At 36.6% G+C, this 15,899-nt stretch overlaps 1 protein-coding gene across 2 annotated transcripts in view; it reads left to right on the forward strand.

Annotated features, from left to right (window-relative positions):
* Positions 1 to 15,899, forward strand: part of LOC138707660 (secreted frizzled-related protein 5-like) — a 305,125-nt gene that overhangs the window by 282,713 nt on the left and 6,513 nt on the right. For both annotated transcript variants that reach the window (XM_069837386.1, XM_069837385.1), the window contains exon 3: positions 6,336 to 6,410. In XM_069837386.1, the coding sequence (XP_069693487.1) occupies positions 6,336 to 6,410 (75 nt within the window). The remainder of the gene's footprint in view (positions 1 to 6,335; positions 6,411 to 15,899) is intronic.

Consider the following 15,899-nt stretch of genomic DNA (forward strand, 5'->3'; position numbering starts at 1 on the left):
CGCATTTTACCATATTTTAGCATAGTTATACAGAGTGTTTCAAAAATACGGGGCATAATTTCAGGTATGTATTTCCCACATGTAGGGAATCAAAATAGTTCATTACAACATGTGTCCGGAAATGCTTTATTTCCGAGTTATGGCCTTCACAACATTGAAATTCACCGGAACGTTTTTCTTTCCGCAGGTCGTTGCCGTCAAAGGAGACATTAACAGGGCACTCTGACAGTTCATTCCGAGGCGAAGGTTACATTCAGTGTTGTGTAGGCGTTAGACTGTGCGACATGTATTCAAATCAAGAGCTGGCAGAGATACACTTCATGTACGGTAAGGCGGACGGCAATGCTGCGCTGGCTCGTCATTTGTACCAGGAGAGGTACCCACAGCGTCAATGTCCAGATCGGAAGACATTTGTACGTCTCCATTACCGTCTGTGCGAGTATGGAAAATTTAACTCTCCTGGTTTGGGAAGGGGACGACCAAGATCTACAACTCCAGAAGTACAGGAGGAGATTCTGGAGGCTGTGAACATGACTCCTCCTATCAGCACACGAAGGGTAGCGTTGCAAGTCAATGTTCCTCATACGACTGTCTGGAGACTGTTGAAAGAGTACTGTATCAATTGTACCCTTATCATTTGCAACGTGTACAGGCCCTGTCCCCAGCGGATTACCCTGCACGAGTTAGGTTCTGTCAGTGGTTCTTGCAGCAGTGTGGTGTAAATCCGAACTTCCCTGCCTTAGTATTATTTACAGATGAAGCACAGTTCACACGAGATGGCATAACAAATTTCCACAATCAGCATGTATGGGCGTATGAAAACCCATGTGTAACTGTTCCATCTCATCACCAGGTGCTGTTCTCCCTCAACATGTGGGCCGGTATCATTGGTGATCGATTAGTTGGACCCCATGTACTTGTAAACAGACTTAAGGGGCAGGCGTACACAAACTTCCTGGAAAACACCATACCTCATGTTTTAGAAGACACTCCACTGATCAATCGTCAACACATTCACTTCTTGCATGATGGCGCTCCTGCACACTTCAGTCGTACGGCTCGCCGGTACTTGGATCGAAGGTTTCCTGATCGATGGATAGGTAGAGGTGGCCCAATTGCTTGGCCTCCACGCTCACCTCATCCGAACCCTCTCGATTTCTACTTGTGGGGCCATTTAAAATCATTGGTTTATTCGTCTCCGGTGCCTGATTTGGAATCCCTTCGGAATCGAATTGTGGCATGTTCTGAGGACATACGCAATACTCCTGGAGTTTGGGATCGTTTTCGCAGGTCAATGAGACATCGATGTGAGGTCTGTATTCAAGCAGGAGGTGGACATTTTGAACATCTTCTGTAATGACAACGACCTGCGGAAAGAAAAATGTTCCGGTGAATTTCAATGTTGTGAAGGCCATAACTCGGAAATGAAGCATTTCCGGACACATGTTGTAATGAACTATTTTGATTGTCTACATGTGGGAAATAAATACCTGAAATTATGCCCCGTATTTTTTAAACACCCTGTATTTGACCAAGAAATTATATGAACGCATACTTAGCACACTTTTTTTCATATTACAATTACAGTTTTTGAGCTGCTGCTGAAGTTTTACTTTGGCTGCTGATTCTCCTGTGCGGGGTTGTCAAACAATACGTACATGAGACATTTTTAGAGTGTTCGTACCTCAATGAAACGACGAGCATAAGCCTGCAGTATGGCAAAGGGTGGGCATTTTGAATATGGTGCATCATTTAAAAACTAAACTGGATTAACGTGCAAACATAAAATACTTGATTCTCTGATATATCAATAATTATTAATTTCCGGACCCATGTTACTATAAAATTTTTTGATCCCCTACATGTGTGGACTCCAACCTTGAAAATTTCCCGTGTATTTTTTAAATACCTTGTACATAATTTTGTTTTTAAGATATAAAAGTTCATTATAGATAGAGACCAGCTTGACTCCTTGGTTCATATATTTGTTATGTCAATAATATTTTTGATTGTATGTATGTATATTTATTGGGTTATTTTACGACGCTGTATCAACATCTACGTTATTTAGCGTCTGAATGAAATAAAGGTAATAATGCCGGTGAAATGAGTCCGGGGTCCAGCACCGAAAGTTACCCAGCATTTGCTCGTATTGGGTTGAGGGAAAACCCCGGAAAAACTTCAACCAGGTAACTTGCCCCGACCGGGTTTCGAACCCGAGCCATCTGGTTTCGAGGCCAGATGCGCTGACCGTTACTCCACAGGTGTGGACTGTATGTATGTATGTATGTATGTATGTATGTATATATGTATATATGTATTTGTTTTTAAGCAATATCCTTTCGGTGAGGCGGCACTTCACATTATTAGTATACAGTGCCGACTTACCGTTTTACACATCTCTCGTACAAGTCATTAGGACATTACTTATTTTTAATTTATTATTGCAATTCCTCCACTAGTCTTTTCTTGTCTGTCATCAATTCTTCCGCAAGTTTACTCCTAACCCATTATACCAAAAATACTATAAGCCCCCCTCCTGTATGGCACATTTCCCCTCACTCTACATCTCTAATTATTTGCACTTTTCACTACTCACTTTTCCACATTGCTACTTCTTAGGTCTTAGTTTTCTTTTCTCACGATTTATTTCCCCTCCACACCATTTCCTTAAGTCATACTGTTTTTTCACCTCGTTTTCCCCTCCTCCTTCATCACTGCTCCCTGAACTATCTCCTACTTGCGTTACTCTACTTCTCATCAGCCTCGATTTAGATCTTAGTTCCTGCACCCGCTTCGGAATTGCTCCCATCTTATGTCCACTATTTATATTCCCTTGCATTGAGGTTTTATTCTGCTGAGCTTGCTGAATATCAGTTCGCGTCACTCCTGTTTCTTCTTCAGTTGACGTCAGTGCCTGCGTTCCGGAAATTTAATTTTTTTTTATTACTGGTAAGATTTGATACATCTAGCTGTTCCTTTTTAACAATTATGTGTGCAATGACAAGTCCCCAACTCGCTGTTATTCACCCCGACACTAGGAGCGTGACCCATAAATGTCGCTAGTGCCGAGAACATAGACCACTTAGTTCATCAGATACTATCCAGAGTGCACCAGAAACCATTGCACATGTAACGAATTAGTGAAGATGATGATGATGATGATGATGATGATAATAGTGATGGTGATGATGATGGTGATGATGATGATGATGATGATGAAAATTCTTGGGGTGTCACAAAGGAACCGGAATAACTAGAGAAAACCCCTGTGTTGCCTGGACACGGGCTTCTCGATACAATTTGAAAATTCAAGTGGATTGACAGGGATTTGAACCCGAGGCCCTCTAGCTTTAGCTCGGTAGCTCTGAATCAGCGTGGCAGTCTTTAAAGACAAATATTATTGAGTGTAATTAGTTACCACTGCCACCGGGTATATACCCATTGCAGTGTGAATAAATACATACATACATACATACATACATACATACATACATACATACATACATACATACATACATACATACATACATACATACATACATACATACATACACACATACATACATACATACATACAAGTAAATCGTATCAATTTAATCTATGCTCCAAACCTATCAATTTGCGTCTTCAGGTATGTATTAGCAGCTACGTTTTCGTACGCCAATAAATTTCTCTTTATGTTATTCACCTTAAAAAACTTCAAAATAAGGTTTTTACCAGACGTGAGAAGTTCCCTTGCGAATGTTGTATTATGATTTAAACCAAGGTTAATAATGAGCAGGGAAAGGATTTATATGTAAATACATATTTACTTATAAAGCTAATATAATTTATATTTTGCATTATCTTTATGTTTCACAATGTGTAGGGTTGAAAAATCCTACTTTTATTTTCCATATTTTTCCATATTTTAGAGTTTAGTACATATTTTCGTTAATTTCCATATATTTTCCATATTTCATATAAAACAGTCCATATTATATTAGGTTTAACAATAAAACAAAACAAAATTCCATTAACTTTTAAAAATACATTTCAACAATAGAGATTTAAACACATGTTCAGTAATCCCTTTAACATCAGAGTTATTTGAAAATTAGCAGTCCTATCAACAATGGGAAAGTAAGTTACAAAACTGTATTAATTTAATTTAAAATTTTTAACAGACTTCAGTTGTGCAGCTCAACAGTTAAATGCCAGTCAGAGTACACATAGGTTCAGTTTTGTAAATCATACTATAAAGACGGTAAATATGCCAAAAGTACGTCATTCAGTCAATTTAAAATCAAAACTAACAAGTTACATTTCAGAATTTAAAGAAGATGGTTTATCAACTGACAATAAAATATTATTTTGTAATTTGTGTCAGTGTGCAGTATCATCTACACAAAAGTTCCTGGTGCAACAACACATTACAACTAGTAAACATCAGGCCAACAAACAACTAAATTCCAAGCAGAGACAATTGTTTTTAACACAACCAACAACATCGAATGTAAGATCTGAGTTTAACATCGACCTGTGCCGTTCTCTCATCTCTGCTGATATTCCTCTCTACAAACTAAAGAATAAGGTCTTCAGGGAATTCCTTGAAAAATATACTCAACATACAATCCCGGATGAGTCAACACTTAGGAAGACGTATGCTCCATCCATCTACGATGAGACAATACAGAAGATAAGAGATGAAATTAAAGATAGTTCAATTTGGGTTTCCATTGATGAGACTCCCGACAAAGAAGGTAGACTTGTTGGTAATGTAGTTATCGGTTTGTTAAGTGAACAATATTCTGAACGAATTCTTTTACATTGTGATGTTCTAGAAAAGTGCAATAACAAAACTATAGTTAAACTGTTCAACGAAGCTATGGGTATCCTGTGGCCAAAGGGTATTATGTACGATAATGTGTTATTCTTTATTAGCGATGCTGCCCCTTATATGGTCAAAGCTGGACAAGCATTATCTGTTGTATATCCTAAATTGACTCATTTTACTTGTGTGGCGCATGCATTTCATCGTGTGGCAGAAGTGGTCAGAGACAATTTCCCTAAAGTAGATTTGTTGATTTCATCAGTGAAAAAAGTATTTCTCAAAGCTCCCAGTAGAGTTAACGTGTTGAAAGAAATGTACCCTGAAATTCCATTGCCACAAAAGCCAATTTTAACTAGATGGGGTACATGGCTAGAAGCAGTTGAATATTATGCCGAACATATAGACTCTATTAACAATGTTCTCCTTGCATTGGACTCTGAAGATGCAGTCTCAATTGATACTGCGAAAACAGTTACCTGTGACATAAGTGTGAAGAATGACTTAGCTCACATTCAGCATACATTTTCATGCATCATAAAAACGCTCAAAAGTCTCCAAAATAGGCACCTTTCACTATCTGAAAGTTTTGAAATTATAAATAGTACTGTGGAACAACTGAATCGTGGTAGAGGTAAAGTTGCAGATGCAGTAAGAGCTAAGGTGGACACTGTACTTTCAAAAAACCCTGGATATGAAGAACTACAAAAGGTTGTTGCTGTGATGAGTGGTGAATCAACAGTGAAGATTAACTTGGACTTATCCCCAGCAGACATTGTGAAATTGAATTATGTACCAGTTACTTCTTGTGACGTCGAACGCTCTTTTAGTCAGTATAAATCTATCCTCAGAGACAATAGAAGAAGATTCACTTTTCAGCACTTGAAAGAAATGTTTGTAACCTATTGTTATGGTAACAGACAATAAAAATTGTGTTTTGTTGAAACTACATTGGAAGATAAGGTACGTCCATTATATTTTTTGTTTAGTTTGATTAAAATGTACCAATATTTAACGTACATAGTCATTTTTTTATAATTTTAAGTCCATATTTAATTCCATATTTTGGTAAAAATCCATATTTAATTCCATATTTTGGTAAAAATAACTACATATATATTTACATATTTCATATATTTTTAGTCCATATAAATCCGTTCCCTGAATTAATGAGGTTAATACTAATACTTTTCATTGTTGATATTATGACTGCGATATTGGAGATGGCGATTGCTACTTCAAAATAAGGTTTTTACCAGACGTGAGAAGTTCCCTTGCGAATGTTGTAAATTATGATTTAAACCAAGGTTAATAATGAGGTTAATACTAATACTTTTCATTGTTGATATTATGACTGCGATATTGGAGATGGCGATTGCTATTGTAACTATTGTACACCTGCATCACCAAACTTACTTTCAGAATGTCTTGTAATATAATGTCATAATAAAATTATTCCGGAAGTGAATATTTGTATTGGTCTTGTACGTTTCTGAAGTCTTCTTTTTTATTTTCCTTTCAGAAGATCGGTGTCTTGTCTGTAATCCAGTGGATACGTACGAAAATATATTAGACAACTTTTGCAGAGCAGATTTTGGTGAGTATGGATGAGAAAAGTTGCAAAGCTCAGTGTTAATTTCCCAGAGTTCACAGTCGTGACGAATTATTCATCGGTTGCAACTCCAGCACGACATAGGACAATTACCAGACACACAAGTTGTACTAATTTATTAAGATTACAGGTTATTACAAAGGTAATTACATCCGTGACATTTTTATGCGTTTATTACTTCCTACATAAAATTTTTTAATCGTTTAATTTGTTTCGTAATAGTGTATTAATTAAGTTCGAGTTCATTTGCTGTGGTCAAATTAAAATTTATTAGATTTAACAGTTATTGCTTGGATAATTATGGTCATGTAATTTTTATTTAGTTTTATTGCTGTTCGTTGTGATTTTTTATTTTTTTATCTTTATACAGGGTGTTCAACAAAACGGTTACATACTTTAGATAGTATTCACCAAAATGAGTACTGACACTTTCTAATAAATATAGATCCGAAAATAAATACTTACAGAACTACAGTATGAGGCCTATATTGTTATTGCTATTGCAAGTGTTCTACGTGGCGCCCAGTTCTTTCTTCAGTGTTCAGTTGCCTTCCGTGATCAAGCTGATATCATCCTAATCGTTGGTTCCGAGGTTCGTGGGTTCAAATCCGACACAGGGCAATGGATTTTGAACGGTGTTAAAAATCTTTCGCATTGATTCATCCGGAAGGGAAGTAAAACTGGGATCCACGTGTTGTACATTTACGGTATGCAAGAAGAATCCTGTCCCAGATAAAAAAAAAATAGAGATATAGAGAAAAGTTGTAGGTCACATCTTGCTCATATTGGATTTCGATTATGAATAAAGTCTGCAGAAGAAAGTGTTAATAAAATTAATGAAATACTACTGCAGTACTAATTCATACTGCCTAATTTTCGTTGCTCGTTGGGAAATTCCAGGTAGACCACAAATTTGCTGTCAGGCATTTACAGTCCTCTCATGAATTACCTCTAAAAGTCATTGGAAAGTAGCACAGCCTTCTGCCTAATAGTACACTGACGTTCAAAGATCTGACTCCTACTAATCGATAATGATCGATAATTTGTTAATGTAAGTGTGGCTTATTTAGTTATTACTTCTATGAATAGATGGCGAAGGTAACAGTGAGTGTCGCCAATAGTACATAAATATACCTGCATTATAAAATTCAAAATTTCATCCCCCTCTAATGATTTTGAAAGAACACTAGATTTAGCGGGAAACTGTTCATACTGTCAACTATGAGAATAATTTATACTTAATATACATCACCATTTCCCCAAATACTTTTTTACCCGTCCAAATATTAGGGTCACCTATTGAGAACTAGCGGAACTATTTCAAAGTTTGTCAGTTTATTATATCTTTGGTTCTGACTTTTTCCGAAGTTAGAAAGTTCTGTTACACCAGTGGTTCCCAAAGTGTGCTCCGCGGGGTTTGTAATATACAGAGTGTCCCATTTATCTTGTGCACCTATTATAACTTTTTTTGTTTGGATAGGTATTGGAATTCTTGTTTTTGAGAGTTATGTTAGAACGAGGGGCTACCATGAGTGTGGAGATTTGGTGCATGTAACTACATTATGGTACAATACTGGCTGATTGACTGACTATACTGGCTGATTGACCGACTAAACGGACTGATTGACTGACTATACTGACCTGATTGACTGACTACACTGACTGATTGACTGACTGCACTGACTGATTGACTGACTATACTGGCTGATTGACAGACTAAGCGGACTGATTGACTGACTATACTGACCTGATTGACTTACTATACTGACTGATTGACTGACTATACTGGCTGATTGACTGACTATACTGGCTGATTGACTGACTACACTGACTGATTGACTGATTACACTGACTGATTGACTGACTATACTGGCTGATTGATCGACTAAACGGACTGATTGACTGACTATACTGACTGATTGACTGACTATGCTGACTGATTGACTGACTATACTGACTGATTGACTGACTATACTGACCTGATTGACTAACTATACTGGCTGATTGACTGACTATACTGACCTGATTGACTTACTATACTGACTGACTCATTGACTATACTGGCTGATTGACTGACTATACTGGCTGATTGACTGACTATACTGGCTGATTGACTGACTACACTGACTGATTGACTGATTACACTGACTGATTGACTGACTATACTGGCTGATTGACTGACTACACTGACTGATTGACTGATTACACTGACTGATTGACTGACTATACTGGCTGATTGATCGACTAAACGGACTGATTGACTGACTATACTGACCTGATTGACTGACTACGCTGACTGATTGACTGACTATACTGACTGATTGACTGACTATACTGACTGATTGACTGACTATACTGACCTGATTGACTGACTACACTGACTGATTGACTGACTATACTGGCTGACTGACTGACTATACTAGCTGATTGACTGACTGATTATACTGACTGATTGACTACACTGACTGACTCATTGACTACACTGACTGACTACACTGACTGACTGACTACTGACTACACTGATTGATTAGCTATACTGACTGACTACATTAACTGGTTACATTGATTGACTAACTGGTTACTTTGACTGATTGACTACATTGATTGACTATTTTGCTAACTGGCCAACTGAATGGCTTGACCAGCTGGCTAGCTTGCTGTACTGACTTGATTAGCCGACTGACCGACTTGACTTACGAAGCTTGACCGACTGACCGACAGACCAATTAAATTCAAATGTTGTGTCTGTAGAAATTACACTTTATAGAAGCACAAAGGAAATCTCTCTAGCGTTGAGTGTAATTTATTGCAACTCGTTGTGCTAGTTACATCTCGTCTCTGTAGCTCATCAGGGATGAGTGCAGATAGAACTACTAAGCATCAGATAGGATCTGAAGAAAATGTCTGTCATAGTTGGCATATATTGCATCGAGAACCGAGGGATAATATGATCTTTTCTGAATCAATTCGACAACAGAAATACTTGAAGTAGATGCATAGCTTAACTTCTCATGAAAACTACCATTCTGGGTTCGAGTTCCACTTAGATCCTATATGTGTGTCCGTTTTCATTGTTGTAACCTGTGTTGCCTTAGATGGACGCTTGATGTCTTGCTGACTGCATGTATCGAAGCTTCTACTGTGTATCCGTTTAATATCAGGTTGAAAAGTGAAAGAGATGGGCTAACTGTGAAACTTTGACAATAGAACGGAAAACCATAGGTGCAATTCAAAACTCATAACATATTAAATATTACAACATAACACATAAAAATGCACATTTAAACGATCAGTTAGATCTATGCATAAGCTGTATACATGTCTCAAAATTCGCTCGTTGTATAATTAAAAGCGTATCATAGAAACTCGATTTCTAAACTGTGAAGTTGGATAAATTATAACTCTAGTTTTGCTCGTGAATTATAATGTACTGTACAAATAGAATAACATCTACAATATCTGTTGAAATGACTGTTTTGCTTTTTGATAACAGTAAAAAGTTATAAATATCTAATAACAGTAATCTTCAATATTGGAAAAGCATGGGCAGCCGTAGGCCTCGAAGTTATATTTAAATTCATTAATATGTCACATCAACGGACGTATATACGTCACCAAACATCGTAAGATGTAGATTACATTTATATTTAAATGTTCTTACTACTTGTCAAATAAATAAATTAATTTGCTACCTTAACATAAACACCGTTAATATGGAGTACGCTGAAAGGTTATTACAATGTATATTTCTTATGTCTGAGAAATGGGTCTTGTTGCAGTATAAAAATCAGTCATATTTTTTTATGGATAATTATAGCTGTATATAACTCAGCAGAATTCATATAAGATACGTTGGTAATTTGCTGTGATCTATGGTGACAGTGGAAAAGTAATTTTATTACAATTCGGCAAATTATGTCGGGTGGTAATCATGCAGTCCCATTGTTTTCCTGGTATGCGTAATGGATTAATGACCTTCGTATTCAATAAATAATTATACGCTATGAAAACGAATGCGATTATGTTTATATTATTTCGTATGTGGTACCCAAATTATTTAAATGATTTTACTGATGTGACTCGCAAAGTGAAATTTTCTATTTAAGATTCGTACTAGTGCTCTTCCAACAGAAGTTCCATATATTCGCGCGATCGAGAAGCATTGCGCTGAAATATTCCACCAGTCTGCCCTCTGTTGTTCGTTTGGACTAACTAGAGTTCAGCAGTGATTTCGGTGCTGCCATCTGTCATCAAATTTTAAATGAGACATTTTGATATATTGAACCTAGATCTATACATTAAACGTGGCGCTACTATGCGCCCCTAATACATCTGCATTACCTTCGATTAGGTCTAATTTCGTTCTTATGGAATCACTGATTCCATCATTTCATCACTGAAAAACCTATGGAATTAAAATTGTTGTTTTTGTTGTTTAGTTAACTGTCAGAAGGCAGATTTGAATCCCATGAGTGACACCAATAAGGCATTGCTCATGAGGTAACTAAGCCAGTAAATTATGGAGTAGGTTGGCCAGATTCTTTCCCCCTAAATTTGTTATGTAAATATTTAAGTGTCAATGCGTAGCACTAAGAGCATTTTGTGTTCATAATGAAAAACAATACTAGGTGAATATTACTCATGTCCCAGCCACTATAGGAACTTGATAAAATACCTTGAAAATGCCTTGGATTTATAGTATTGATTAGTAGAAATTGATGTGATCACAAAGAGGCAGTGGCGATTCCTCCATGAAGGATATGAGGATGATCCTGCAGTTTAATTTCGTGCCCCTGAGGATAGAAAACATTTTAATTACAGATTTTGATTTCCAATGCGTCCTGACGTAATAATTTCCTTTAAGCTCCCACTTTCTGTTGTGAGTTGTCGTCACTGCACAGCTCAGAAATGATTTCCGAGAAACTGTCCAAATATCTTACAGCAAACGTTTTTTCTAGCAGTGAAGTTAGCGGACAGGGGAGTGTGCGGAGGGCGGAGTATGGCTTGACTCTAACCATGTTTGAGGATGTGACCGTGTATCCTAATACTACGACCCTTCTTTCTGGGTGATGGAGACCCTGTCAGAGACTACAATAAGAATTTTCAAGTATTCTTATAGCCTTCTTAAATGCAGTTCATTGGTCATTTTAAAGAATAGAATAAACAATAATAAATAATTTAAAATTATGTAATATAAAAAATAAAATGAATAAAAATAAAATTACATAAAAATAGATAAAATAAGCTATAATAAATACAAGAATTAACAGGACTTTCAGATGACAGGACAGCCAAAAGAATATCTGAAGTTGTATTTTGATCATTTAGAAGAATTTAACTATAGCAAGAAATTAATTACGCAAACTTACAACGGAGGATCGGTAAATATCAGGTAGTACAATGGTTTAGGAGCCATCTTCGCAACTAAAAAGTGTAGGAAAATTGAACGTTACTACAAATAAATTGCCAATTCCAGAATGGTGACTTCTATTGATTTTGCATGCTCTATTATTATTATTATTATTATTATTATTATTATTATTATTATTATTATTAGTTTCTGTCTTGGTCATCAGTCATCAATCTCATATTCTACATACAAAAAATATCACGAGTCGCCACTGCAAAGAGGCAAAGTTCCTCTTATTTTGGGAGCGATGTGCAGTGTGACATTTTGAAACCTAAGAACAAAGATTTTAGGTTAATGAATTCAGCAACAGTAGTCCACTGGTAAGTCATGTTACTCTGGAAATGAAAAAAGACTTTGAGAAACTTCTAAAATACTTCGAGATTCCAGAGGATGCCAAAGACATTTATGTGTCTATAATGGCAGCATGTAAAAAGTAATGTCCACTTGTGATTTTTCTTCTTCTTTTTTCTCTTTTTTACTTTTTACTCTGTTGTTTAATGAAATCTCTTAACATTATGTGGAATGCCCCTGAGCATGAGTATGTAACTTACTGTTTCTGGGGGTTGTAGAGTGTTTTATATACAAAAGAAATATGTATCTTTGTTCTGGCAATAAAGTATTATTATTATTATTATTATTACTATTATTATTATTATTATTATCGTTATTATTATCTTCTACATTTTCATTAATTCGAATAATGATATGCACTAAACTTTAACCAACTGCTTAGGATCAGTGACAACAAAATGGGAAAAATGTCGTGGCTAGAGTGGCCTCATTTCTTATTTCCTTTGAAATGATAAACGACACCACACAGTGTTTCCACGTATTTCTTAGCTACTCGCCGAGCCAATACAAATTCCAGAGTTTACTAGTGATCTTTTTAACGTTTTCTTTCCTTCACAGTTTTCCTTTTTGCTTCCATATATAATTCACTTATCTGAAAATATATCTTTGAAAGTTTTTTGGTACCGGTATACCAGTAGCGTGCGGAACCTATTGCATTAGGGTAGGCTCTTCATGTTTGCATGCAACATAGGTATACAACTTACAATATCTCGAACATATTGATAATTTGATATAATTTTAGTGAGTTCTGACATCAAACCAGAGCAGCAGCCAGAAGGAGGGTAAGAAAACAGAAACTTCCGGAAACTAATGATAAAATAAATTGGTAATTAAATAAATCATACCTTATTTACTTAAAGGTGAACTCCATTCTGCGTTCCTTTTTAGAAGACTCCTCAATGACATCACTGTGGAATGTAGGGGATTTTCAGATTTCTTTCAGCTTTTTCTTCTCAATGGACATCAAGGCTAAACTGCTTAATCTTTCTTGCCCTTGAGTTGATCTTTGAAGTGATTTAATCCGCTTAAGGGCAGAAAATGACCTCTCAGCAGATGCAGATGTGCTTGGTATGGTCAAAACCAGTAGGGTCAATTTGTACAATTCGACAAATTCTGTGTGGAGTTGTTTTGATTTTAAATGTGTCACCAGTTCATGAGGGTATTTTCCACGAAACTCTTCCATTGAATATAGGACTGTCAATTCATTTTTTAGACGAACTATATCAAACACTGCACTGTGCTTTACATTCAGCGCATCCAGGGCGGAATTAGGAAAATTTAATTTATAAGACTGAAATTTGTTTGGATCAAGCAATGAAATAAATTCCAACTGAGGGAGATTTCCAAACCTATCTGTAATATGGTTTGTCACATTGTCTATTTTTTTCAAAAAATATTCTCCTGTATTTTATGACATCATTTTCCAGGCATTTTCTTTTTCGCGGCACTTCTTCACATTCGACTTCATTACAAACATCACTCCATAATGCATCAAATCTGTATCTCTCATGTAGAACAATACGTTTTATTTCATTAACCTTTTCTACACAATACAGAATATCCAAATGCTTCGTTTGAAGAATGTTGTACAGAATGTCAATGTATGCATAGATCTTTGATAACACATTTAGAAGAAATTTGGTCTCAAACTCTGAAAGGAAAGACAAATATCCACGCGCAAGAGCAACAGTTTCACTTTCCCAGACTGATGAGTTGTTGAGTATATTTTTAAAAAAGTCCACCAGCAATTTACGGTTCTCCTTTACAATATTGACTATTCTGGAAGAGAAATTTCATCTTGTGGGTGCATTTCTTGGAATTATTCTGTTGGAATATTCAGTAAGAGCATGCGCGCGTTTTGTAGACTTGGAGAAGAAGCTACTTAGTCCATTCAATGTCTGAAAAAAAGATCCGGCACTCCTTAATACTCATAGCTGACTGAGATAAGACTAGATTTAGGACATGACTGAAACAATGAACAAATAGAGCTCTAGGATAAATGTCTTGAACTGTGGTTTTAAGTCCATTTATTTCTCCAGCCATCTCTGCCGCACCGTCATATGTTTGACCAACTAATTTGTCCCTAATATCATAAGATCCCACTATGTCCATTACATAATTAAATAAACCATTACAGGATCTATCTGCACTCACATCAACGAAGGAAATAAACGTTTTTTGAACCTGTGCTGTCTGGTCATGGACATACCTGAGAGTGGTGGATAGTTGTGATTTGTTGCTTACATCGGATGTTTCATCTAAAATAACTCCAACATGCTGGGCCATGGAAATGTCATTCTTAATAGATTCCATCAACACGCCACTGATAGCAGCTATCAGGTCATTTTGAATTCTGTTGATGTGCCCTTAAATGTTGTAGACGACTCTACATGTTCTCGAAGAGTAGTGTCGTAGCTGCTCAACAAATGTAAATATTCTATATAGTTGCCTTTGTTAAGTGAATCTTCACTTTCGCCATGCCCTCTGAACGGCAGTACTTGCATGGCTAAGAAGCACGTTGTGTCGATTAGGCTTTTCATTATTTCTCTGTTCTTCTTCACCATTTCATTGTGACGCGCCACATCCGATTTCAATTGTTGATCAAGTTGGGTGTCAATACGAACACTTCCAAAACAAGAAAGCTGAACAACCGAACGCAAATGACATTGCGATCGTTCGTGTTTGACAATGGCATTGCTGAGATTATTTAAATTATTATAACCCTCTTTGTTCCACACACTTTGTTCATTACAAATTAACGGTTAGCACGTCTAGCCGCGAAACCAGGTGGCCCGGGTTCGATTCCCAGTCGGGGCAAGTTAACTGGTTGAGGTTTTTTCCGGGGTTTTCCCTCAACCCAATATGAGCAAATGCTGGGTAACTTTCGGTGTTGGACCCCGGACTCATTTCACCGGCATTATCACCTTCATCTCATTCAGACGCTAAATAACCTAAGCTGTTGATAAAGCGTCGTAAAATAACCTACTAAAAAAATCGTTACAAATTAATAAGCATAGCCAGCAAAATAATGACTGCATCCTGTTAGCTAATTAGTTTTCACATATTGGTTCACATTGAAATAATGTAAATATTCTCTACTCTTTTCTTTATGTAAAAACTTAAAGTTCGGAAGCGCCGGCACTGGTCTTCCCCCCACAGTTACAATTTCAACTTTTTCGTTCAATGATCTACAACCGAAAGTCCTTTTAAAAATCTGTTCAATTATACAGTGATCTTCTGCCATATTACAACAATATCGCACTAGTTTTACCTCACTTTGTTTAAATAAACTCTATAACACACTCACTTTACCAATAGAAGTTCAAATAAACACTATAATACAGTAATTTCATCACCAAAAGCGCTTTCATTAGCGCCTACCAGCCTAACGTATTACGGCAATGGGCAAGACACGTAAATCAGGGCGCATGCGCCAGCTGTTCTAATGTACTGATTATGAAGGGAAACACTACGCTCACTGCAGGGCCAGGGAGGCTCAGCAAGCCGAGCTGCCCAACTCTCCAGTGACGAAAGATGACGCGAGAGCGAGCACACAGCGGACAATAATTGAAATGCGACGTACAGTACCAACCAAAAGGAAATGAAAATAGGATGCCAAGCCAAAATTTGCTGAAATTAGTTAAGGACTCTGCAGACTTTCTTAAATTAACAGTATTACTTTTAAATACAAATTTAATAAATTTCTTCCTGTC

Source organism: Periplaneta americana, chromosome 10 (assembly GCF_040183065.1).
Source record: "Periplaneta americana isolate PAMFEO1 chromosome 10, P.americana_PAMFEO1_priV1, whole genome shotgun sequence".
NCBI classification, from domain to species: Eukaryota; Metazoa; Arthropoda; class Insecta; order Blattodea; family Blattidae; genus Periplaneta; species Periplaneta americana.